The 27,516-nt window shown below is 38.2% G+C and overlaps 1 protein-coding gene and 1 non-coding gene across 13 annotated transcripts in view; one reads left to right on the top strand and one right to left on the bottom strand.

Annotated features, from left to right (window-relative positions):
* The window catches only part of SYCP1 (synaptonemal complex protein 1), a 152,039-nt gene that overhangs the window by 28,352 nt on the left and 96,171 nt on the right, over window positions 1–27,516 (top strand). For all 12 annotated transcript variants that reach the window (XM_055584635.1, XM_055584637.1, XM_055584636.1 and 9 more), the window contains 4 exons: window positions 13,296–13,390; window positions 13,914–14,098; window positions 15,302–15,369; window positions 21,663–21,724. In XM_055584635.1, the coding sequence (XP_055440610.1) occupies window positions 13,296–13,390; window positions 13,914–14,098; window positions 15,302–15,369; window positions 21,663–21,724 (410 nt within the window). The remainder of the gene's footprint in view (window positions 1–13,295; window positions 13,391–13,913; window positions 14,099–15,301; window positions 15,370–21,662; window positions 21,725–27,516) is intronic.
* Window positions 19,374–19,480, bottom strand: LOC129656669 (U6 spliceosomal RNA). The gene has a single exon (XR_008716459.1). It is a non-coding gene; the product is annotated as a U6 spliceosomal RNA (small nuclear RNA).

Below are 27,516 nucleotides of genomic sequence, written 5' to 3'. Positions count from 1 at the left end.
AGTAATTTTTTGATTGAATTCCGTACATTGTTATAAGAAAAGTTACAGGTGCTGGCTGATGTTGTCTTCTGTTTGCTAGGGAGAAATTGGGCTGATTACTGTAATCCAATTAGAGGCTAGCTGAATGAAGGGAAATAGTCAAGTTTATGAGGTTTTTTTTGAGTCTTCAATTTTGTTTATTCAGCTCTTTGAGACACGTAAGACTATGCTATTTTAAAAAATTTATTTACTTTTAATTGAAGGATAATTGCTTTGCAATATTGTGTTGGATTCTGCCATATATTAACATGAATCAACCATAGGTATATCCCCTTTCTCTTGGGGATGGGAGGTGGGTCCTGCCCCTCTAGGTTGTCACGTATATGCTGTCTATTTTAATTCCCTGGAAACAGCCCTCTGCTGGGACCAAGCGAGCATTTAGGCCTCTTGCTCATGCCTAGAATCAGTAGATGTCAGCTAAATTTTGTCAGTTGACTTATTAGGACGTATCTGTTAGGAATCTTAGCCTCTTTAGTCCCTTTTGTTTAGATTTGTTCTGTGTTTACTAGTTATTTTCAGCATGAAGGTTGGTCTGTTACCAACTACTTCATTCTCCCTGGAACTATCCATTTAAATTAATTATGATCAGCTAATTCTTATTTTTAATATTTTCTTCAGTTCAGTTCAGTCGCTCGGTTGTGTTTGACACTTTGCGACCCCATTGACTGCAGCATGCCAGGCTTTCCTGTCGATAGCCAACTGCCGGAGCTTGCTCAAACTGATGTCCTTTGAGTTGGTGATGCCATCCAGTTATCTCATCCTCTGTTGTCCCCTTCTCCTCCTGCCTTTAGTCTTTCCCAGCATCAAGGTCTTTTGCAGTGAGTCAGTTCTTCGCATCAGGTGGCCAAAGTACTGGAGCTTCAGCTTCAGCATCAGTCCTTCCAATGAATATTCAGGATTGATTTCCTTTAGGATTGATTGGTTTGATCTCCTTGCAGACCAAGGGATTCTCAAGAGTCTTCTCTAACACCACAGTTCAAAAACATCAGTTCTTCGGCGCTTAGCTTTCTTTAGTCCAACTCTCCAGTAGTCCATACGTGACTACTGGAAAAATGATAGCTTTGACTAGACAGATCTTTGTTGGCAAAGTAATGTCTCTGTTTTTTAATATGCTGTCTAGGTTGATAATAGCTTTTCTTCCAAGGAGCAAGCATCTTTTAATTTCATGGCTGCAGTCACCATCTGCAGTGATTTTGGAGCCCAACAAAATAAAGTCTGTCGCTGTTTCTATTGTTTCCCCATCTCTTTGCCAGGAAGTGATGAGACCGGATTCCATGATCTTAGTTTTCTGAATGTTGAGTTTTAAGCCAACTTTTTCACTCTCCTCTTTCACTTTCATCAAGAAGCTCTTTAGTTCTTAGTTTTCTGCCATAAGTGTGGTGTCGTTGGCATATCTGAGGTTATTGATACTTCTCCCGGCAGTCTTGATTCCAGCTTGTGCTTCATCCAGCCTGGCATTTCACATGATGTATGCTGCATATAAGTTAAATAAGAAGGGTAACAATATACAGCCTTGACGTACTCCTTTCTCGATTTGGAACCAGTCTGTTGTTCCATGTCCAGTTCTAACTATTGCTTCTTGGCCTGCATACAGATTTCTCAGGAGGCAGGTGAGGTAGTCTGGTATTCCCATCTCTGATTTTTCCACAGTTTGTTGTGATCCCCATGGTCAAGGGCTTTGGCGTAGTCAATGAAGCAGAAGTAGATGTTTTTCTGAAACTTTCTTGCCTTTTCAGTGATCCAACAGATGTTGGCAATTTGATCTCTGGTTTCTCTGGCTTTTCTAAATCCAGTTGGCACATCTGGAAGTTTATGGTTCACATATGGTTGAAGCCTGGCATGGAGAATTTTGAGCATTACTTTGCTAGCATGCGAGATGAGTATAATTGTGTGATAGTTTGAACATTCTTTGGCATTGCCTTTCTCTGGGATTGGAATGAAACCTGACCTTTTCCAGTCCTGTGGCATTGCTGAATCTTCCAAATTTGCTGGCATATTGAGTGCAGCACTTACACAGCATCCTCTTTTAGGATTTCAAATAGCTCAACTGGAATTCCATCACCTCCACTAGCTTTATTTGTAGTGATGCTTCCTAAGGCCCACTTGACTTCGCATTCCACGATGTCTGGCTGTAGGTGAGTGATGACACCATTGTGGTTATCTGGGTCATGATCTTTTTTTGTATAGTTCTTCTGTATTCTTGCCACCTGTTCTTAATATCTTCTGCTTCTGTTAAGTCCATACCATTTCTGTCCTTTATTTGGCCCATCTTTGCATGAAATGTTCCCTTGGTATCTCTCATTTTCTTGAAGAGATCTCTAGTCTTTCCCATTCTATTGTTTTTCTCTATTTCTTTGCATTGATCGCTGAGAAAGGCCTTCTTATCTATCCTTGCTATTCTTCGGAACTCTGAATTCAAATGGGTATGTCTTTCCTTTTCTCCTTTGCCTTTAGCTTCTCTTTTTTCAGCTATTTGTAAGGCCTCCTCAGACAGCCATTTTGCACTTTTTTTTCTTGGGGATGGTCTTGATCACTGCCTCCTGTACAATGTCACTAATTTCTGTCCATAGTTCTTCAGGCACTTTCTCTATCAGATCTAATCTCTGGAATCTGTCAATTCCACTATATAATCGCAAGGGATTTGACTTAGGTCATACATAATGGTCTAGTGGTTTTCCTTACTTTTCTTCAATTTAAGTCTGAATTTGGCAGTATGGAGATAATTTTACAAGAAAATAATAATAATTTCTTGTTGTTACCTAATTTTTGTCACTTGCCAATACTTGTCTGCTAAAGAGTATCAGTGATCAGAGATTTAAGAAAAAAATTTAAGGGGAGAAAAATTTGACTCTTTTTCTGTTTATTAAGAGTACTATACTTTTAAATAGGATTCTGTTTGGAGGGGGTTTGGATCTTTTTCATGAGGCTACATATCAGTCATACGTGATTAAACCCATTACTTTTTTTCATTCTGTTATCAGTGTTGGCTTTTCTGCTTGTCTTGACTTCTGTTGTTCCTCTCCTTTCCAAACTTTGAATTGGAAACCCTTGCTCTTCATACATAGCATATAAAATTTTTTTCTTCCTCAACATATTTATGCAAGTTTTCTTTACCTTTTTGCTTTAGCAAATTTGAGGTCTCTGCTTCCTTGCTGTCCTTTTGAATGTAAGCTCTACATTGTCCTACAATACATGTATAATGGAGTTAGAGGGCAGTTGGAAACTTTGTTTTGGATATATATTAGCACTTTCAAATCATTACTCGTTAATTTATCCATTCAACTTTTATTAACCTCCTTTCTGTTCTATGCCAGGCACAAAGCTAGTTATGGGGAATGCAGTTGCTTATTATTGCATCCTTGCTTTCTGGAAGAGAATTCTATTTCTAATATATCAAGGAGTTTTATAATGAATGGATATTGACTCAATATCCACAAAAATATCAATAAGAATAAAATACTTTTTAGGGGGTATATATTGAGATATCATATTTTTTCCTTTGTTAGTGATTAGTTTTTAATGTTATTTTCTAATGTTAAACCTATTTTTCTAATGTTAACTTTTTATCTCTGATTATAAATCTACTTTTATTATTATTTTTATATGTTGTGGACAGGATCTGATGTGAACATGAATCATGTCTTTTCCCAGTGTGTGCTGGCAACTATCACCTTGCTAAGAGGTTGGGTTGGAAATGGAGGGTCTAGAGCCACAGTCAAGTGTGAGCCAGGGCTTCTTTTCTCAGTGGCTAACATTACCCTGTTGGAGGCAGGGTCAGGTCTCCACTTGCTCACACAGAAGCTCTAAGAGTTGGGTCTGAGCCATCTTTGTTCATTCTAGGTGTGTGCTCTCTTCCCTCCCAGCACTGGCGCCCTTACCTCATATGGAGCAGTTCTGGAGCAAGAGGGGCCAGTGCAGGTGCTTGATGTTGGTCTGAGTGTGGGTCGTGGCATCCCTGATTACAGTTAGAGTCTGGACTGCTTTTAATGCACTGCCTCTGTGAGTACCATTAATAGCTGCCGCTGCCTCTTCAGACACTGTTCTAGGTCTGAACTGCCTTTGCAACCCTCACCCTAGTTTGGAGTTGGGCTGCAGAGCTGGCAGGCATGGCTGATGTGGGTCTGGGTGCAGGCTATGGTGGTGTCAGCTGTAGTCAGAGTCTGGTACTACTTTTGATACATTGCTACTGTAAGCACTGGTAATGGATGCACCTCCCTATTCAGATGCTGTTTTGTGTCTGGGCTGGTATAGTCCCTCACAACTGAGCATGGTCCTCAGCCACAGCATCTCTTTCCCTAATGTGGAGTTGTGTTGCAAAGTACACAAGGCCTGAGCAATCACTTGGCTCAGGCTGGGTGGCACACTGTGGAAGTTACGGGAAACAAGCTAGAGTCCAGTGCAAATTCAATTTGCTTTCTCTGCCTTGTTTCAGGAGTACGAAAATGTTGCACCTCTCTTCATGATTTGAATCTAGGTTTCTTACAGTCACCTTGTTAGTCTCACTGGTTTTCTAACCAGCTTGGGTGACTTGTTTTCCTGCTTTTGGACCTGAGGGCTAGTATACCCAAAATGTGATTTGAACTGCTCATCTCTCAAGGAGGATTCCCTTCTTCTTCCATGTTGCCTCATGGGGCAGAGGTCCTGATCTGATTGCTTCTCTTCTCTTCCTACCGGATTCCATCTTACAGCTTTGGATGTACAAGGAAAAAAATGGATGCCATTTTTAGAAAAAAAAAAAAAAAAGAAAAATGGATGCCATTTTTCACTTAGTTTTCAGTGAATATCATTCAGCATATAGATGTATTTTTGATGTGTTCCTGGTGGGGAGGTAAGTTTCATGTCCTCCTGCTCTTACCATTTTGATCTTGATCCCTCCCCTTAATTCTTAGATCTTTAATTTGGGTCCTATTCTTTCTGCCTTGAAGAGAAATACTTAGAATATCCTTTAGTGAAAATATGTTTGTGATGATCTCTCTCCTATTTGTCTGAACATTTGTTTGTTCATTCTCATCTGAAAGGATTTTTTTGTTTGGTATATAGTTCTGGTTGGCACACTGTATATTAAAACTATTTTGTTTTAGCACAGTGAAGGTAGTATTTGCTTTCTTTTGGTTTCCTTTGTATTACTTGTCAAACTAACTGTTGAACCTTTGAAGATAAGTTATCCTTCCCCTCTCTCGGGTTTTTCAAGATTTGCTTTGTTTTTGATATTTTAGCATTTTCAGTATGATATGATATATGCTTAATTTTATTTTATAGTTTCTTAAATCTGTAAATTAATGTCTTTTATTATTGCTTTTCTTCAGGCATTATATTTTTCTATTCTCTGTTTCTTCTCCTTTTTGAAATTTGAATAAAACTCATGCTAATTTTCTCTGTCTTTTGTGACTATTAATTTCTTTTCTATCTTTTCACAGTTTTGCCTTTCTGTGCCTTATTCTAGATGATTTCATTGACCCATCTTGTCATTCACTAATTCTGTTTTTGTTTCTCATCCACTATGAACTCTTTCAGTTTTAGTTATTAGATGTTTATTGTAAGATATTATTCTTATTTTTCAGATCTGCTATTCTACTTTATGTAATTTTGTTTCTTATTTAATTTAAGCTTTTTATTCTTTAAATATACTAAGAATAGCTATTTATAGTTTCTTTCTGATAATTCTTTATCCTAAATACTTGTCTTTTTTTCTGATAAATTTTAGTCCAGATTTTGTTTTATTTATTTAGCCTTATTTCATTGGGTACCTTTTTGTCTTTGACTACATTTTTAAAAAATTATGTTGGAGTATAGTTGCTTTACAGCATTGTGTTATTTTCTACTGTAGAGCAAAGTGAATCAGCCATATGTGTACATAATCTCCTCTTTTTTGGATTTCCTTCCTGTATAGGCCACTTGAGAGCATTGAGTAGAGTTACCTGTCCTGTACAGTAGGTTCTCATTATGCTAAGTCACTTCAGTCGTGTCCGACTCTGTGCGACCCCATAGACGGAAGCCCACCAGGCTCCCCCATCCCTGGGATTCTACAGGCAAGAACACTGGAGTGGGCTGCCATTTCCTTCTCCAATGCATGAAAGTGAAAAGTGAAAGTGAAGTCGCTCAGTCATGTCCGACTCTTAGCGACCCCATGGATTGCAGCCTAACAGGCTCCTCCGTCCATGGGATTTTCCAAGCAAGAGTACTGGAGTGGGGTGCCATTGCCTTCTCTGAGGTTCTTATTAGTATCTATTTTATTCATAGTTGACTACATGTTTATTATTTTTCTTGAAAAATTTTTTTCAAGAAAAACTTGCTCTTATTAGTATAATAAGGCCTGCCTGTATGTAGGTGGTTTAGCTTCCTCTTTGGAGGATTCTCATTTGCTTTTACCATGTGCCTGGTGGCTCTACCCATCTTAAGTCAATTTCATGGCTTGGGATTAATTGGACCACTCAGGTGATGTAAACCTGTGCTGCAGATTTGCTTGAGGGTTTGTTTATTTTTGCTTCATCCATAGGTAATGATTGTCCTAGCTTACTGTACAAAACTGCATTTAAAATCAAACCCCATACCTGCCAGAGATGCTCAGAGGCCTCAAACAAAACCTTGTATGCACCAGGACCCAGAGACCCCACAGAGACTGAGCCAGACCTGCCTTTGAGTGTCTCCTGCAGAGGCACAGGTCAGCAGTGGCCTGCCATGGGGACAGGGGCTCTGGCTGTAGCAGACCTGGGAGCCATGGTGTGTGGCATAAGTTCTCTTGGAGGAGGTCGCCATTAGCCCCACTGTAGAGCCACCAAGCAGATAACCCACAAACTGGAGAAAAATTATACCAAAGAAGTTCTCCAACCGTTGAAAAGTTCTAGGGCCCATAAAAGATTCCCCAACTTGGAAATCTGGCAAAGGGACTGAGAACCCCCAGGGAATTTGACTTTGAAGGCCAGTGGGATTTGATTATAGAACTTCCACAGGACTGGGGAAACAGACTCTTGGAGGGCACAAACAAAACCTTGTGTGCACAAAGACCCAGGAAAAAGGAGCAGTGACTGCCCAAGAGACTGAGCCAGACTTGACTGTGAGTTTCCAGGAGTCTCAGGCAGAGGCATGGGTTGACAGTGGCCTGCAGTGGAGTCAGGGGCACTGACTACAATAGTCCTGGGAGCCGGTATGCTAGCGTAAGTCTTTTTGAAGGAGGTCGCCATTACCATCATTACCCCTACCATAGTTTGGCCTCAGGCCAAACTACAGGGAGAGAACACAGCTCTACCCATCAACAGAAAATTGGGTTAAAGATTTATAGAGCATGGCCCCGCCCATCAGAGCAAGATCCAGATTCCCTCACAACTAGTCCCTCCCATCAGGAAGCTTCTACAGGCCCCTTATCCTTATCCATCAGAAGGCAGACAGAATGAAAACCACAATCACAGAAAACCAAGCAAACTAATCATATAGATCACAGTCTTGTCTAACTCAATGAAGCTATGAGCCAACCTGTGTAGGGCTACCCAAGACAGACAGATCATGGTGGAGAGTTCTGACAAAACATGGTCCACTGGAGAAGGGAATGGCAAACCACTTCAGTATTCTTGCCTTGAGAAATCCATTAACAGTATGAAAAGGCAAAAAGATATGACACTGAAAGGTTAACTCCCCAGGTTGGTTGCTGCCCAATATGCTACTCGAGAAGAGTAGAGAAATAGCTCCAGAAAGAATAAAGAGGCTGAACCAAAGTGAAAACAAAGCCCAGATCTGGATGTGACTGGTGATGGAAGTAAAGTCTGATGCTGTAAAGAACAATATTATATAGGAACCTGGAATGGTAGGTCCATGAATCAAAGTAAATTGGAAGTGGTCAAACAGGAGATGAATAGAGTGAACATCGACATTTTAGGAATCAGTAAACTAAAATGGACTGGAATGAGCAAATTTAATCCAGATGACCATTATATCTACTACTGTGTGCAAGAATCCCTTAGAAGAAATGGAGTAACCCTCATAGTCAACAAAAGAGTCTGAAATGCAGTATTGGGTGCAGTTTCAAAAATGACAGAATGATCTAATGTTCGTTTCTAAGGCAAACCATTCAACATCACAGTAATCCAAGTCTGTGCTCCAGTCACTAATGCCAAAGAAACTGAACGGTTCTATGATGACCTACAAGACCTTCTAGAACTAACACCAAACAGAAAACATGTCCTTTTCATCATAGGGGACTAGAATGCAAAAGCAGGAAGTCGAGATACCTGGAGTAACAGGGAAGTTTGGCCTTGGAGTACAAAATGAAGCAGGGCAAAGGCTAACAGAGTTTTGCCAAGAGAACAGACTGGTCATAGAAAACACCCTCTTCCATGAACACAAGAGACGACTCTACACATGGACATCACCAGATGGTCAATACTGAAATCAGATTGATTATATTTGCAGCTGAAGATGGAGAAGCTACAGTCAGCAAAAACAAGACTGAGAACTGACTGTGGCTCAGATCATGAACTCCTTATTGAGAAATTCAGACTTATATTGAAGAAAGTACTGAAAATCACTAGGCCATTCAGATATGACCTAAATCAAAATCCTTATGATTATACAGTGGAAGTGACAAACGGATTCAAGGGATTAGATCTGATAGAATGTCTGAAGAAATATGGACAGAGGTTCGTGATGTTGTACAGGAAGTGATGGTTAAAACCATCCCCAAGAAAAAGAAATGAAAAAAGGCTGAGGAGGGCTTACAAATAGCTGAGGAAAGAAGAGACGTGAAAGGCAAAGAAGAAAAGGAAACATATATCCATCTGAATGCAGAGTTCCAATGAATAGAAGAGATAAGAAAGCCTTCCTAAGTTATCAATGCAAAGAAATGGAAGAAAACAATACAATGGGAAAGACCAGAGGTAGGAAAGACTCTTCAAGAACATTAGAGATACCAAGGGAATATTTCATGCAAAGATGAGCATGATAAAGGACAGAAATGGTATGGACCTAACAGAAACAGAAGCTATTAAGAAGAGGTGGCAAGAACTATACCAATAAGATCTTATGACCCAGATAACCATGATAATGTGATCACTCACCTAGAGCCAGACATTTTGGAATGTGAAGTCAAGTGGGCCATCACTACAAATAAAGCTAGTGGAGGTGATGGAATTCCAGTTGAGCTATTTCAAATCCTAAAAGATGATGCTGTGAAAGTGCTGCACTCAATATGCCAGCAAATTTGGAAAACTCAGTAGTGGCCACAGGACTGGAAAAGGTCACTTTTCATTCCAATCCTAAAGAAAGGCAATGCCAAAGAATGTTCAGACTACCGTACAATTACAGTCATCTCACACGCTAGCAAAGTAATGCTCAAAGTTCTCCAAGCTAGGCTTCAACAGTACATGAACTGAGAATTTCCATATGTTCAAGCTGGATTTAGAAAGGCAGAGAAGCCAGAGATCAAATTGCCAACATCCATTGGATCATAGAAAAGCAATGGAATTCCAGAAAAATCTCTGCTTCATTGACTATGCTAAAGCCTTTGACTGTTGGACCACAACAAACTGTGGAAAATTCTTAAGAGATGGGAATACCAGACCACCTTACCTGCCTCCTGAGAAATCTGTATGCAGGTCCAGAAGCAACAGTTAGAACTGGACATGGAACAATGGACTGGTTCCAAATTGGGAAAGGAGTACATCAAGGCTTATGTTGTCATCCTGCCTATTTAACTTCTATGCAGAGTACATCATGCAAAATGCTGGGCTGGATGAAGCGCAAGCTGGAATCAAGATTGCAGGGAGAAATATCAATAACCTCAAATATGCAGATGACACCACTCTTATGGTAGAAAGTGAAGAGGAACTAAAGAGCCTCTTGATGAAGGTGAAAGAGGAGAGTGAAAAAGCTGGCTTAAAACTCAGCATTCAAAAAACTGAGATCATGACATCCAGTCTCATCACTTCATGGCAGATAGATGGGCAATCAATGGATACAGTGACAGACTTTATTTTCTTGGGCTCCAAAATCACTGCAGATGGTGACTGTAGCCATGAAATTAAAAGAAGCTTGCTCCTTGGAAGAAAGCTATGACCAACCTAGACGGCATATTAAAAAGCAGAGCTTTACTTTGCACAGAAAGATCCGTATAGTCAAAGCTATGGTTTTTCCAGTGTTATGTATGGATGTGAGAGTTGGACCATAAAGAAAGCCGAATGCTGAAGAATTGATGCTTTTGAACTGTGGTGTTGGAGAAAACTCGTCAGAGTCCCTTGAACTGTAGGGAGATCAAACCAGTCAATCCTAAAGGAAATCAGTTTTGAATATTCATTGGAAGGACTGATGCTGAAATCTCAATACTTTGGCCACCTGATGTGAAGAACTGACTCATTTGGAGAGACCCAGAAGCTCGGAATGATTGAAGGCAGGAGTAGAAGGGGACAACAGAGGATGTGATGGTTGGATGGAGTCATGACTTGATGACCATGAGTTTGAGCAGGCTCCAGGTTTGCTAATGGACAGGGAAGCCTGGCGTGCTGCAGTCCACAGGGTTGTAAAGAGTAGGACACAACTGAGCGACTGAACCGAACTGAACTTATTGTACAAAGGTTTAATTCTTGAACTTCTTACCTTATACAGTCTTTGAGTTTTCATATTTTTTTCTCACTTCATCATAATTTCAGATCAAAATCCAGCTTTGCCAGGACTTGTGAATTCCTTGAGGCAAAAGCAGTTTTTGTGCTTATGTTATTTCTCCAAGTTTCTATTTTGCCTTCACTTTGTGACCATTAATTTCATTATTTTTTCAGGAGTTTAATGATTTTAATATTCTTAATAATTGATCCTGAATTTTTTATTCCCTTTTAGAGGTGTGTTTGTTTAAAATGACATACCTCACTATTACTCCAATAGAGTTTTCAGTTTCAATTTTATATGTCATTTCTACGTAAGTTTTAGTTTTTGGATATCTTCCTTATTTCTTTTACCTTTTTTGTTTTTAATTAAAAAAAAAAATCTTTTGGCTGTGCTGCATAGCATGTGGGATCTTTGTTCTCTGATCTGGGACTGAGTCTGTGTCTCTTGCATTGGAAGCATGGAGTCTTAACCACTGGACAACTGGCAAAATTCCTTCTTTTAGTTTTTAAAAATGATACACAATACTTTTTTTTTTAATCCAGTAATTACAGCCAGTAACCCTAACATCTGAAATCTTGCAATCAGGTCAAAGTTTGTCTTTTTTCTGCTGACTTTTCTTGTAGTAGTATTCTGTTTACTCTTGTGGTTTTGATTGTGAAGTCCTATAGTTTCATCTGTGGAAATTCTTTAAGGGCTGAATTAGAGGTATATTTTTACAGAGAAAATTTACTTTTATAGCTTCCAGGATTCTGGGGGAACTTAGGGGAACTTCAAATTAAGTTTTGGCTTAGAGATTTTTAGTATTTTTAAGCAGCATATATTCTGTTCCCACACATGCCTAACTACTAGTTTGTGATTAGGATTTCTCAGAGGAGACACTTATTAATAGACCATTATAAATAGTATTGTAATAGATAGTCTTTAGTTATCATTTCCCTCTCTCCAGATATTCTTTTCCTAGAATTGGAGCACTAACCCCTTCATTTCTACACAGATTTTGAGATTGGAATTTTTAAAAAATATGTCTGAAACGTTATTCTGTTGCTTGACATCCTTTATTGTTTTTCATGACTTAGGAAGCAAATACTTCTGAGCAAGTTGTGTGAATCCTATTATGACTTTGTCATTATTTTTCCAATCATATCTAGTATAGCAGATATTATGATTTCTCTCTTGTGCTTTGTTTCATGCTGTTGAGATACATTTCTAGACTTCAGAATGTTTATCCTATCTCTGTTTTTTGACTTTGTATATGCTCTTTTGTATCTCTTGTGATTTTCTTTCCTCCCTCAGCTCCTGTTACTCTTGTTAATTGTTATTGGCTTTCAAATGTTTTAACTCAGCTGTCACTTTCTGGAAGCCTTCCTTGAACTTTCCCTCTCCCATGTCTGTCTCCCCTTACTTCTAACACTTATTGGTCTTATTAGGCTTAGGTACCACCTCTGTATTTATTCCCAAAATTGCTCATGAGTACTCATCAGCACTTATTTTTGATTATTTGTCTGCCTGCCCAGTAGTTCCACTTTCTGTATACATCATATTATCATCACCATCATCATAATAGTATTTAACATTTTACTATATGCTAGACACTGTGATTAAATGTTTTAAGTTGCATTATCTTGTGTAATCCTAATAGGAACTCCTTGAAATATCATTAACTGTCATTTTCCATGTGGGAAAGGTAGGGAGCAGTTGGTTAAGTATGCCCATGTGTAGGTAGCTAGTAAAAGGAAGTAGAATAATTTGAACCCAGGGATGAGCATGAGTTTCTTACTGTTTGTGTTTTTATGAGATTTAAAAGTGAATACACACAGATAAAGCATAAAAATAGCACCTGACACTTAGGATTTAGTAAATATTAGCTATCAAGTGAAGTTATTTGATTTTTTCATAGTATATAAATAAGTAAATGTAATAATTTAGAAAAATATAAAATCAGAATAGTAAATGATAAAATCATGAACAGTTTCACCATTAGGAGATAAATTGCTTTTGAACTTTTTGTGTGTTCTTTCACATGTACTATTTATATAAATGCTGTTTTTAACTTGCTCTTTTTATTCTATATTTTATGGATGTCCAAATTAGTAATAAATAAACAGCTACATCATCATTTACAGTGGCTACATGGTATATCATTGTATCACCATAGTCTAATTTGTCTCCCTTTGAATATTAAGGTTGTTTCTTAATACATGCGTGAGTGAGTGAGTGATAGTCACTCAGTCATGTCCTACTCTTTGTGACTCCATGGACTGAAGCCCACCAGGCTCCTCCGTCCATGCATTTCTTCAGGCAAGAATACTAGAGTGGTAGCCATTCCCTTTTCCAGGGGATCTTCCCAACCTAGGGATTGAACTCGGATCTCCTGCATTGCAAGCAGATTCTTTACTGTCTGAGCCACCAGGGAAGTGCTTCCAATGGTTAGCTATTACTAAAAAATGTAGCACTAAAACCCCTATATGTTCACCTTTGAGTGCTTGGGCAATAACAATTTTGATGGTCAACAAAAGTTGATGATGACCAATATTAGTGAATCTATATTTGCATAATTCTCCCTCATTTTGGAGTATGTAATGTAGGAAAAAATAATTGTTACAAATAATTTGTTTTCTTGGTTTGTATTTTCTATTAAGTAAATATCTATTTACAACTTTCTCTTTTAGAATTACAGAATGAAAACTTAAAAGAATCAAATGAGAAGCAGGATCATCTGACATCAGAACTAGAAGATATTAAAATGTCTTTGCAAAGAAGTGTGGTATGATTTAAAAACTGATTAATTTCTAACTCTCATACCATCAATCAGTCAACAAATACTTATTGAATGCTAATACTATGTACAAGGCCTTGAAGCTTCAAATAGAGAATATAGAATCTCTAAGTGCTTGTAGTATAAAGACATTTGATAAAACACATCAAAAGTATAACTAAAATGCAAGACTATGCTAGGTATCAACATGATTCAGGCAAAAATTCTATAATATTTCTAAGAATTAACACTATGGACTGGATTGGTTAGGAAGACTCTATGGATAGTCTAGGACTATAAATGGGCTCTGGAGCAATGGTGAATTGAAATGAGTAGTGGGTAGGGCACTCCAGATTGGTCAGTGTGGAGTAGAAGAGGGTGAGATGGTAAGGAGAGACCGGGGTCAGAGGGGTAGTAGGGTGGGGGTAAGGGGTGAGAGGCAGCAAATTACAGAAAGCAGATGAATTCAGCTTTTTTTTTTCCTTCTTAAGCTCTTGGTTCATAGCTTTTGTTTGTATTTTATTTCATTTAGAATGCTCAAATGGCTTTAGAGGAAGATTTGCAGATAGCAACCAAAAATATATATCAACTCACTGGAGAAAAAGAAGCTCAAATGGAAGAATTTAATAAAGCTAAAGCTGCCCATTCATCTGTGGTTACTGAACTTAAAACTACTATCTGCAACTTGAAAAGATTATTGACAACAGAACAGCAAAGGTAAAGTTACTGCTTATTTAGCTGAATAAAAAACAATTTACTTCTAATATTCAGTGCCATTTTCTATTCATTGTCAACTGACTTGTAATTCCTATAATAACTGTAACCAAGTATCTTTTTGTATATAAAGTGGGAACACATTTAAAGAGTTTGTATTGGGTAAGCAGGTATCCTAGGAAAAGAGAGAAGGTATTCTCTAGGATAGTTCCTGTGCATGCTTTTCATAGAGTTAAGCAATATAGATAAGCTCATAAGGACTGATGCAGTGATATGACATATTTAGTTAAAGGGTGGGTTATTATATAAAAATAACTTCCTAGATTGTTGATTATCTTACTGGGGTCTGTAACTTTCATTCTGATACATAAATTTAGCAACTAGCCTGGTCCAAAGTAGGTACTCAGACATTTTAAATGAATCAATGAATATGGTTAGATACATATAAAATATTGATTTGTATTTCATTTAAATTGTTTTTCTAAAACTTGAGTTGAAAACCTCATCTGTTTTTTGCTACTTTGTATTAAGGAAATGTTTATACAAAGTTGTGTTATGAGGCCTACATAGTTATCTTTGACCCATTAGTCTGAAGGATGAAAGAACAAGCTTCTCTATGAAGTCTTGACCTGGGCCCAGCAGAGTTTCTTCTCTACTTCTTATGTATGGTGAGGGAAGAAAAGCTAGATTTTCTGGCCCATTTACTCTTGTGTATTCTTGATTGACCTATCCAGGTGATTTTCAGATTTTCAACTTTTAAGTGACCTTATATGTCATTTGTCTTATAGATGAGGAAATGGAAAACTAGAGGAGTTAAGTGAATTGTGTAATTCTCATATTTATATTGTTCCTAAGGCAGAATTCAGTACAATAGTAGTTATATACTCAATCTCTTTCAAAGTTCTAGGAAGTATTAATTTGATTATCATCAACAGCTAAGAGATAAATCATGATGATAAGTTGTGAGGTTTTACGTAGATTGAATTAATATACAACTATGTATGTATATTAGTAATATCTTATTTTGACATGTTACAGTATCCAGCCAAAGTAGATTGTCAAGAAATGTGTAATAATTGAATGAATGAATCATAATAAACTATGTCATTGCTAAATTGCACCAGTTTTAATTACTAGATGAATTATGACTAAAAAAATATTTTACATTGATTTTACATTTTACATTGAACTAATATGTTTTACAAGATTGGAAAAAAGTGAAGATGAATTGAAAGTACTTACCATGAAACTTCAGAAGAAATCAAGTGAACTGGGTAAGTTTTAGAGAATAACATATGTACCTGATAATATTAGCCAATTTTAAAACCATCAACATTATTTCAGAATAAAATATAGTTTCTCCTCTGTCATTTACCAATAGTGATTATTTGATAACTATTAATTTGATTTTTGAAAGAGAAATTTAAATCTTAAGACTTATTCAGATTCATTATGCAGCTCATAAATATCAAGAATTATAAGGAGCCTAAGAGATATTTTTGTAGTTTTTTTCTTATTTTAGGATCCAGGGATCTTAATAATTCTTAGTGGGAAATGTCTATTACATTTTAATTGAATTTTGAAGGTTCATTGAGTAGTCATGTTGGATTATGAACTATTTACAGGAAACTGTGCCCCTGTTTTATCACATGGTATTGTTAATATTCAATTTTCATGGCCAAAAGTGAGAAATTTGTAGTTGTTTTGTGAATTTATGACCATTTAATTAGCTAATTCTAAAAACCCTATATTTCATATTTACAAAGCTTCATATCTACAATTGTGGAGAATTGGAAACATACATAAACATCTTTTTTCCCAGTTTGGGTAAAAACAATTATTTTTGTAAATTAAAATAAATCATGGATTGGCAATTGTTTTTCTAGAAATCTCTATAACTTTCTGTAATCTTTATTATTAACTTTGAATATATTTGGTGCCTTTCTTTCATGGTTTTGCTTTTCTTCACTAATTGTTGATTCTTGATTACTCATCTAAGTGTTTGAGAATCCGTATTTACTCACGTGTTTGTTACAGTCTGATTCTTTTGATTGTGGGAAGAGATGGGAGGTTCTGTAAGGAAGGGTGGGCTTTGTATTAAATAACTTGTCTTTTGGTTATAGAGGGGGCTTCTTGGTGGCTCAAATGGTAAAGAATCTGCCTGTAATGCAGGAGACCCGGGTTTGATCCCTGAGTTGGGAAGATCCTCTGGAGAAGAGAATGGCTACCAACTCCAGTATTCTTGCCTGGAGAATTCCATGGACAGACGAGCCTGGTGGGCTATAGTTCATGGAGTTGCAAAGAGTTGGAGATGACTGAGTGACTAGCACTTTGGTTATAGGGAATGCTAATGTTGCTTAGAGTTTACGAGCTATTAGGCGTAGTATCATGTCCCTTTGGCTCTAATTCTCAGAATGCTTGATTTAACCTGAGGTGGACTGTGTGGCTGGGCATGTGGATACCTGGTATAGTTGTTCACATAGCCTGATTGAATTAATATGGGTTATCCCCCTTCACTCCCCAAGGTTCTTCAACATTTGAGTTTGTTAATATTAGACTGCCTAGTATTGTTAATTTATATATATATATATATATATATATATATATATATATTTTCTTGATCAGTGAAGAAATAACTCGAGAAAGAATGAAGGGATGGAGCCAAAGCAAAAACAATACCCAGTTATGGATGTGACTGGTGATAGAAGCAAGGTCCGATGCTGTAAAGAGCAATATTGCGTAGGAACCTGGAATGTCAGGTCCATGAATCAAGGCAAATTGGAAGTGGTCAAACAAGAGATGGCAAGAGTGAACGTCGATATTCTAGGAATCAGCGAACTAAAATGGACTGGAATGGGTGAATTTAACTTACCAATTTAACTCACCATGATTTATTTTAATTTACAAAAATAATTGTTTTTACCCAAACTGGGAAAAAAGATGTTTATATATGTTTCCAATTCTCCATTGGAAACCATTATAACTACTACTGTGGGCAGGAATCCCTTAGAAGAAATGGAGTAGCCATCATGGTCAACAAAAGAGTCTGAAATGCAGTACTTGGATGCAATCTCAAAAACGACAGAATGATCTCCGTTCGTTTCCAAGGCAAACCATTCAATATCACAGTAATCCAAGTCTATGCCCCAACCAGTAACGCTGAAGAAGCTGAAGTTGAACAGTTCTATGAAGACCTACGGGACCTTTTAGAACTAACATGCCCAAAAGATGTCCTTTTCATTATAGGGGACTGGAATGCAAAAGTAGGAAGTCAAGAAACACCTGGAGTAACAGGCAAATTTGGCCTTGGAATATGGAATGAAGCAGGGCAAAGGCTAATAGAGTTCTGCCAAGAGAACACACTGGTCATAGCAAACACCTTCTTCCAACGACACAAGAGAAGACTCTACACATGGACATCACCAGATGGTCAACACCGAAATCAGATTGATTATATTCTTTGCAGCCAAAGATGGAAAAGCTCTATACAGTCAACAAAAACAAGACCAGGAGCTGACTGTGGCTCAGCTCCTGAGCTCCTTATTGCCAAATTCAGACTTAAATTGAAGAAAGTAGGGAAAACCACTAGACCATTCAGGTATGACCTAAATCAAATCCCTTATGATTATACAGTGGAAGTGAGAAATAGATTTAAGGGACTAGTTCCGATAGATAGAGTGCCTGATGAACTATGGACGGAGGTTCGTGACATTGTACAGGAGACAGGGATCAAGACCATCCCCATGGGAAAGAAATGCAAAAAAGCAAAATGGCTGTCTGGGGAGGCCTTACAAATAGCTGTGAAAAGAAGAGAAGCGAAAAGCAAAGGAGAAAAGGAAAGATATAAACATCTGAATGCAGAGTTCCAAAGAATAGCAAGGAGAGATAAGAAAGCCTTCCTCAGCAGTCAATGCAAAGAAATAGAGGAAAACAACAGAATGGGAAAGACTAGAGATCTCTTCAAGAAAATTAGAGATAACAAGGGAATATTTTATGTGAAGATGGGCTTGATAAAGGACAGAAATGGTATGGACCTAACAGAAGCAGAAGATATTAAGAAGAGGTGGCAGGAATACACAGAAGAACTATACAAAAAAGATCTTCACGACCCAGATAATCAGGGTGGTGTGATCACTCACCTAGAGCCAGACATCCTGGAATGTGAAGTCAAGTGGGCCTTAGAAAACATCACTACGAACAAAGTTAGTGGAGGTGATGGAATTCCAGTTGAGCTATTTCAAATCCTAAAAGATGATGCTGTGAAAGTGTTGCACTCAATATGCCAGCAAATTTGGAAAACTCAGCAGTGGCCACAGGACTGGAAAAGGTCAATTTTCATTCCAATCCCAAAAAAAGGCAATGCCAAAGAATGCTCAAACTACTGCACAGTTGCACTCATCTCACACTCTAGTAAAGTAATGCTCAAAATTCTCCAAGCCAGGCTTCAGCAATACGTGAACCTTGAACTTCCAGATGTTCTAGCTGGTTTTAGAAAAGGCAGAGGAACCAGAGATCAAATTGCCAACATCCGCTGAATCATCGAAAAAGCAAGAGAGTTCCAGAAAAACATCTATTTCTGCTTTATTGACTATGCCAAAGCTTTTGACTGTGTGGATCACAGAGGATGAGATGGCTGGATGGCATCACCGACTTAATGGACATGAGTTTGAGTGAACTCTGGGAGTTGGTGATGGACAGGGAGGCCTGGTGTGCTGCGATTCATGGGGTCGCAAAGAGTCGGACATGACTAAGCGTTGAACTGAACTGAACTGATTTTCTTTTCCACTTTTTATTTTGTATTGGTGTATAGCTGATTATTTCCCAACATATGTTGAATCCGCCTACAATGCAGGCAGTGCAATGCAATATTGAATCTGCCTGCAATGCAGGAGACCCTGGTTCAATCCCTGGTTTTGGAAGGTCCACTGGAGAAGGGCTAGGCTACCCACTCCAGTATTCTTAGACTTCCCTTGTGTCTCAGCTGTTAAAGCATCCTCTTACAATACAGGAGACCTGGTTTCGATCCCTGGGTTAGGATGATCCCCTGGAGAAGGGACAGGCTACCCACTCCAGTATACTCACTCCAGTATTCTGGCCTGAAGGATTCCATGGACTGTATAGTCCATAGGGTCACAAGGAGTCAGACACGACTGAGGGACTTTCACATAGCTGATTAACAATACTATGATAGTTTCAGGTGAAGAGCGAAGGGTTTCAGCAATATATATACATGTATCCATTCTCCCCTAATCCCCCTCCCATCCAGGTTGCCACATAAAGAAATATGGAATGCTTCACAAATTTGCATATCATCCTTACTCCTTAGCCATGCTAACCTTTCCTATGTCATTCTAACTTTGGTATATGTGCTGCTGAAGTAAGCACTATATATATAATTTATGGGATTGGAAGTGAGTGGACACATGCTTAGTCCACAATCATTGAGTTTTAAAAAATTAACCATTTTACCTAAAATGAATCTTTGTGGTTAAATAAGTTTTGCATATGACAGGTTTTTCTTTTAGACTCTATATTGGCATTTCATATTTTGTTGATTTTTCTTAGAGACTTTGGGCAGTTATTACAAGTTCCTTGTTTGTTTTTAATGTACAGAGTCTGGGAAATTTTCAGTCAATTTGTTATGTCTCCAGTAATTAATAACCCTTCAGAGTGAGAAAGGACAGTGTTTCAGGTATAATAAAATTTTAAGTGACAGCTAGTAGGCTGCAGTCCATGGGGTCGCGGAGAGTTGGACACGACTAAGCAACTTCCCTTTGACTTTTCACTTTCATGCATTGGAGAAGGAAATGGCAACCCACTCCAGTGTTCTTGCCTGGAGAATCCCATGGATGGAGGTGCCTAGTATAGTAGGCTTCCGTCTATGGGGTCGCACAGAGTCAGACACAACTGAAGCGACTAAGCAACAGCAAGACATCATTTGGGAACTTTATAGATATTTTTTTAAATGTAAGAAAGAAAAAACAGGAGGTTTGAACTGGGAAGACTTTTTAATTCATTACCTTAATGCTGAATTCATGGAAATATAAAGGGAAAAGCATTCTGAATTTTTATTATTTATGGTGACAAGAAGGAAGGGTGTTGGTAAAGAAAAAAAGAGTAAGAGTTAAGGAAACAGAAAATCTTAAGACAGCCAGGTCTTGAAAATTGAAGGGAGACAAGTAGAGAGTGGCTAAGAGTGTCAAATGCTGAAAGCTCCACAATGATAAGGACTGAGAATTTCACCACAAAATGGGTGTTGGTGATCTTTGAGATCATAATTTATTAATGAAGGTGAGCTTTACTTTTGCATGGGATTAAGAAAGAAATGTAGATAGATAACAAATGGGAATTTGGCTACAAAACAAAACAAGAAATTTAACAATAGTATGAAAAAGACAGAAACGTCAATCATACTTTTTTATTTTGTATTCAAATAGGTATTTAGATAGGATATGGGGAAACTGAAGATTCTGCTACAGAGTCAATATATGTTGGTAATATAGCAACTGAAGTCTTACAGGAGATGGAAATGTTGAGATCCAGAACAGTGGTCAGAGTTAGCTTGAGAAAAGTGAATTAATTCTCCTTTTAAATTTGATTGAAAGGCCACATGTTTAGATAATAGTGAGTTGAAGGTACAGGCACGGGCTTTGTGACTTAGTTTGTTTAATGAACTTTGGGCTCATTTAATTGTAGAATTAGGAGAAGGCAATGGCAACCCACTCCAGTACTCTTGACTGGAAAATCCTATGGGTGCAGGAGCCAGGTAGGCTGCAGTCCATGGGGTCGTGAAGAGTTGGACACGACTGAGCGACTTCACTTTCACTTTTCACTTTCATGTATTAGAGAAGGAAATGGCAACCCACTCAAGTGTTCTTGCCTGGAGAATCCCAGGGACGGCGGAGCCTGGTGAACTGCCGTCTATGGGGTCTCACAGAGTTGGACACGACTGAAGTGACCTAGCAGTTGTGGAAGTAATTTTATGGAAATGGTACTACTAATATATGTCCATTATTATTTTGCATCTGATCCATTTGCACTTCCTCTATGCTTTACTGTGCTCCAACTGTATTATTTAATTAATTGATGCTTTTGAACTGTGGTGTTGGAGAAGAATCTTGAGAGTTCCTTGGACTGCAGGGAGATCCAACCAGTCAGTCCCTAAAGGAAATCAGTCCTGAATATTCATTGGAAGGACTGATGCTGAAGCTGAAACTCCAATACTTTGGCCACCTGATGCGAAGAACTGACTTATTGGAAAAGACCCTGATGCTAGGAAAGATTGAAGGCAGGAGGAGAAGGGGACGACAGAGGATGCCGACTCAATGGACATGAGTTTGAGTAAGCTCCAGGAGTTGGTGATGCACAGGGAAGCCTGGAGTGCTGCAGTTCTTGGGGTCGCAGAGTTGGACACAACTGAGCGACCAAAGTGAACTGACTTAATGGTATTAATTCATCTCTTTTGGTTTTTCCTTTTCAAGTGCTATTCGTACTTCTTTTCTCTCCTTTCCTATTTTTTAAACCTACTGTTAACACATTTAAATTCTTTTGCTTTTTTTTTTTTTAGAAGAGATGACCAAGCTTAAAAATAACAAAGAAGTAGAACTTGAAGAATTGAAAAAAATCTTGGTAAGTATATAGGTTCTCTTATTTCTATGTAGCAGTTATTTTTCAAAATAGTATTAAATCCAATGACTTAGACTCTCATAGAGTTTTATGGTAGCTTTTTCAGCTAAAATATTTTCTAAAATTATATTTGGTTTTAGCAAAGCCACATTTCTATCTCTATCAATTTTTATAGTACATTTTGATAACTGTCTTGGTGAAAGTATTTATATTATTTAAGAGTGTGTTGATAGTACCTTTAAGTGAGATCAAATGTGTATATTCTGTAGCTGATTGTAAATTTGGTATGCCTTTGTTGCCTTTGAGACACAAAGCTGCAATTTTGAGAAAGATATATATGATATATATTCAGTACCTATGTTTAGTGTTCAGGTAGAATCATATTTATTTAATGAATTTCTTAGGATAAGGGCTTCATTGTGGTTTAATTGATTATAATGTGTAGATCATGGGTTGGTAAACTTTTTGTAAAGGACTAGATAGTAAATATTTTAGGCTTTGTGGCTATATAGAGAATGTTAATTTTCTCCTTCCCCTCCTTTTTTTCTTCTTTTATTTTTAACAATCTTATAAAAACATAGGAAACATTCTTTTTTTAATTTTTTAAATTTAATTAATTTATTTTAATTGGAGGCTAATTACTTTACAATATTGTATTGATTTTGCCATACATTGACATGAATCTGCCACGGGTGTACACGTGTTCCCCTTCCTGAAGCTCCCTCCCACCTCCCTCCCCATATCATCCCTCTGGGTCATCCCAGTACACCAGCCCCGAGCATCCTGTATCATGCATTGAACCTGGACTGGCGATTCGAGGAAAGATTCTTAATTCAAGGGCCTGCGAAAGAAGATTGTGGGCTGACTTTGTCTTGGAGGCTGTAGTTAGCCACCTTTGCTTATAGAAGACAATATTGTTTATGATTACAGATATTTGATTTTGGGTTTAACCTGTCACATCTCTACCTGATTTTGCAACTCCTAATTCTTCTGTCTCTTGGGAAGCACTGTTTCCAAATGCTTATCCTTTCTTCAGCAAATTGCTTTCATTATTTTTGCAAATAATATTTGCATTTCTTTCAAATTTGATAATATAAACTTATACTTCAAGTCTCAGCTTAAATATTAAATTTTTAGAAATCTTTCTTGACATTATTAACTAGTTTAGATCTCCATGTTGTTGTTTAGTTGCCAAGTTGTCCCTGACTCTTCACAACCCCAAGGACTACAGCATGCCAGGCTTCCCTGTCCCTCACCATCTCCTGGAGTTTGCCCAAGTTCATATCCATTGAATTAGTGATGCCATCCAACCATCTCATCCTCTATATTCCTCATCTCTTTCTGCTTTCAATCTTTCCCAGCATGAGTCTTTTCCAGTGAGTCAGCTCTTTGAATCAGGTGGTGAAGTGTTAGAGCTTCAGCTTCGCCATCAGTCCTTCCAATGAGTATTTCAATAAGTATAGCAGTCTGAATTTTTCCTTTTATAGCACTTACCACAAATGAAATTTATTTTGGTATAATTATTTACAGCTTTATTTGCCCTTTAGAGTCTTCTTTACGTAGTACAGTAGATGGTACATAGTAGGTGGTCAGCAGATCAAACAGTGGAATGCTCCAATAAGACCTAAGCACCCATATCTTGGTTGCCCTGTAACCTCAGTACTTAGCACAGTGAATGACACTTTGTAAGCATTTTACAAATACTTTTACATTCCCACATGGACAAGGTTTGGTTTAGGGCTTTGTTCTATTTGAGCAGCTATAGACATAGTTTGGGGCTCCCCTGGTGGCTCAGTTGGTAAAGAATCTGTGTGCAATGCAGGAGACGCAGGTTCAGTTCCTGGGTGGGGAAGATCCCTTGGAGAAGGAAATGGCAACCTACTCCAGTATTCTTGCCTGGAGAATCCCCATGGACAGAGGAGTCTGGTGGGCTATAGTCCATGGGATTGCAAAGAGTTGGACCTGACTGAGCTCCTAATCTTGTTTTTGTTGACTGTATGGAGTTTCTCCGTCTTTGGCTGCAAAGAATTATAATCAGTCTGAATCTGGTGTTGACTTTCTGGTGATGTTGTCTCTTGCATTTTTGGAAGAGGGTGTTTGCTATGACCAGTGCGTTCTCTTCGCAAAATTCTGTTAGCCTTTGCCCTGCTTCATTTTGTACTCCAAGGCCAAACTTGCCTGTTACTCCAGGTATCTCTCGACTTCCTACTTCTGCATTCCAGCCGCCTGTGATGAAAAGGATATCTTTTTTGGGTGTCAGTTCTAGAAGGATTTGTAGGTCTTCATAGAACTGATCAACTTCAGTTTCTTTGGCATCAGTGGTTGGGGCATAGACTTGAATTACTCTGATGTTGAATGGTTTGCCTTGAAAACAAACAGATCATTCTGTCATTTTTGAGATTGTACCAAATACTGCATTTCATACTCTTTTGTTGACTATAAGGTCTACTCCATTTCTTCTAATGGATTGTTGCCCACAGTAGTAGATATAATGGTCATCTGAATTAAATTCTCCCTTTCTTGTCTATTTTAGTTTACTGATTCCTAAGGTGTTGATGTTCACTCTTGCCATCTCCTGCTTGACCACATCCAATTTACACTGATTCATGGGCCTAACATTCTAGGATATGATGCAATACTGCTCTTTACACTATTGGACTTGACTTTCATCACCAGACACATCCATAGCTGAATGTCATTTCCGCTTTGGCCCAGCCACTTCATTCTTTCTGGAGTTATTAGTAATTGCCCTCTGCTCTAACCCAGTAGCACATTGGACACCTTCTGATCTGAGGGGGAGGGGCTTTTCTTCCTGTGTAGTATCTTTTTGCGTTTTCATACTGTCCATGGGGTTTTCTAGGCAAAAACACTGGAGCTGGTTGACATTTCTCTCCTCAGGGGATGACTTTTTTGTCAGAACTCTTTACTGTGGCCCATCTGTTTTGGGTCACCCTGCACAGCATGGCTCATAGCTCCTTTGAGTTATGGAAGCCCCTTCACCAAGACAAGGCTGTGATCATGAAATAATCACACTTAAATTCAAACAGTCATTCAAAGGTAATAATACAATGGTGTCAAGGACAATAAAGGGTTAGTTCACAGTGTAATTAGATGTGAACAATTTAGGGGCTTCCCAAGTGACTCTCTGGTAAAGAATCTGTCTGCCAGTGCAGGAGGGCACAGGACACGTGGGTTCAATCTTGAGTCCAGAAGATCCCCTGGAGGAGGAAATGGCAACCCATTCCAGTATTCTTGCTTGGAAAATCCCATGGACAGAGAAGCCTGATAGATTCACAAAGAGTTGGACATGACTGAGTGACTGAGCACAAACTATTTCGAAAATTTAGGAGAGGCTTTTTTGAAAAAGTAAAGATTGAATTGAAATCCAGAGGACAAGAAGTATTTATCAGGTATGGAGAAATTTTATATACAAAGATCCTTTGATAGGAAGGAGTACGGTGGATACAACATGGAATGAAAGGAAGAGTGTCTTGCAAAATGAGGCTACAGAGGTGTAGGAGCCTAGTAATTTATGGCGTTTTAAATCATATCAGCAGAATTTTTATTTATTCTAATTGTAATGAGAAGCTGTAAAGAATTTTAGCAGAGAATGGCTTGGTCAGATTTGCATTTTGAAAGGCTCATTTGGTTTGCAGTACAGAGAACAGAGTATATTAAGATAGAACTGTTATAAATAGACAGACAGACATAGGATTCAGAGAAGAGAACTTAGGCTGGGAGATGGTGGTGGTAGTGAGGAATAAATGGATGGTTTTGAGAGATATTTAAGATTTAAACACTTTGGATTGATGTAGAGTTATAATACCATTTGTTGAAAAGACTCTTCTTTTTCTTTGTGTATGTATTTACTGTTTGTTTATTTTTGTCATACCAAGAGGCTTGTGGGGTCATTTTCCCAACCAGGGATTGAATCCATGTTCTTGGCAGTATGGAGTGCTAACCACTAGACTTCCAGGGAATTTCCAAGACTCTCCTTTTTGTGTTGAGTTTCTTTGCATGTTTATTAAAAAAATTGACTATATATGTGCAGGTCTATTCTGGGGCTATTTCTGTTTCATTGATTTTTGTGGTTTAGCCATTCACTAGTGTTTGGCTTACTGTAGCTTTTTATAGTGAGTCTTAGATTTGGGTAGTGTGATTTCTCCAGCTTTATTATTCTTTTGAATTTAATTTTTTTAGATGTAGTCTGATTACATTGAAACCGTTACTCTAAAGTCTGTCCTTGGAGCAAGTGCACACACATGTGCATAAGCACACACATGATTCTTACTACCTTATATACACGTACATCACCCTGAATGAATCCCTTTTATCTTGCCTTCTATCATTTTCCTTCTTTACTTCCCTTCTTCACCATCACCCTTCCATCAGACACTGCCTCAGCCTAGCTATTGCCACCCATTTCACCTGAATCCCATCCTTATTTCTCTTTTTCCCCAAGGCAGACTCCTTGGTTGTAGGGGTAAGGGGGAAATGACTCTGAAATTACCCTGTGTATATAAATTATATTTTAAAAATTGAATTGTGCTTTATTTTTATTCCAGTTTTCTTGAGATTTGTCACACAACAATATATGTTTCAGGGGTACAAAATAATGATTTGACTTACATACATCACAATACATTTACATCTATCATCTCAGACAAATACAGATTAAAGAGATATAAAAAACATTTTCCTTGTGATGAAAACTCTCAAGATTTATTCTCTTAACAGCTCACATATATAACATATAGCAGTTTTAATTATATTGTACATTACATCCCTAATACTATTTATTTTGTAACTGAAAGTTTGTACCTTTTGACAGCTTCATCCAACCTATCATCCCCTCTTGTATCCCCCACTTCTGTTCAGTTCATTTCAGTCTCTCAGTCATGTCCGACTCTTTGCGACCCCATGAATCACAGCACACCAGGCCTCCCTGTCCATCACCATCTCCCAGAGTTCACTCAGACTCACGTCCATCGAGTCAGTGATGCCATCCAGCCATCTCATCCTCTGTCGTCCCCTTCTCCTCCTGCCCGCAATCCCTCCCAGCATCAGAGTCTTTTCCAATGAGTCAACTCTTCGCATGACATGGCCAAAGTGCTGGAGTTCCAGCTTTAGCATCATTCCTTCCAAAGAAATCCCAGGGCTGATCTCCTTCAGAATGGACTGGTTGGATCTCCTTGCAGTCCAAGGGACTCTCAAGAGTCTTCTCCAACACCACAGTTCAAAACATTAATTCTTGAATGCTCAGCCTTCTTCACAGTCCACCTCTCACATCCATACATGACCACGGGAAAAACCATAGCCTTGACTAGATGGACCTTTGTTGGCAAAGTAATGTCTCTGCTTTTCAATAAGCTATCTAGGTTGGTCATAACTTTTCTTCCAAGGTGTAAGCGTCTTTTAATTTCATGGCTGCAGTCACCATCTGCAGTGATTTTGGAGCCCAAAAAATAAAGTCTGACACTGTTTCCACTGTTTCCCCAACTATTTGCCATGAAGTGATGGGACCAGATGCCATGATCTTCGTTTTCTGAATGTTGAGCTTTAAGCCAACTTTTTCACTCTCCACTTTGACTTTCATCAAGAGGCCTTTTAGTTCCTCTTCACTTTCTGCCGTAAGGGTGGTGTCATCTGCATATCTGAGGTGATTGATATTTCTCCCAGCAATCTTTTTTTTTAATATAAATTTATTTATTTTAATTGGAGGTTAATTACTTTACAATATTGTATTGGTTCTGCCATACATCAACATGAATCTGCCACAGGTGTACACGTGTTCC

This window comes from Bubalus kerabau, chromosome 6 (genome assembly GCF_029407905.1).
Source record: "Bubalus kerabau isolate K-KA32 ecotype Philippines breed swamp buffalo chromosome 6, PCC_UOA_SB_1v2, whole genome shotgun sequence".
Taxonomy (NCBI): domain Eukaryota; kingdom Metazoa; phylum Chordata; class Mammalia; order Artiodactyla; family Bovidae; genus Bubalus; species Bubalus kerabau.
The sequence above is the reverse complement of the archived record's forward strand: the minus strand, read 5'-3'. Positions and strand labels throughout refer to the sequence as shown.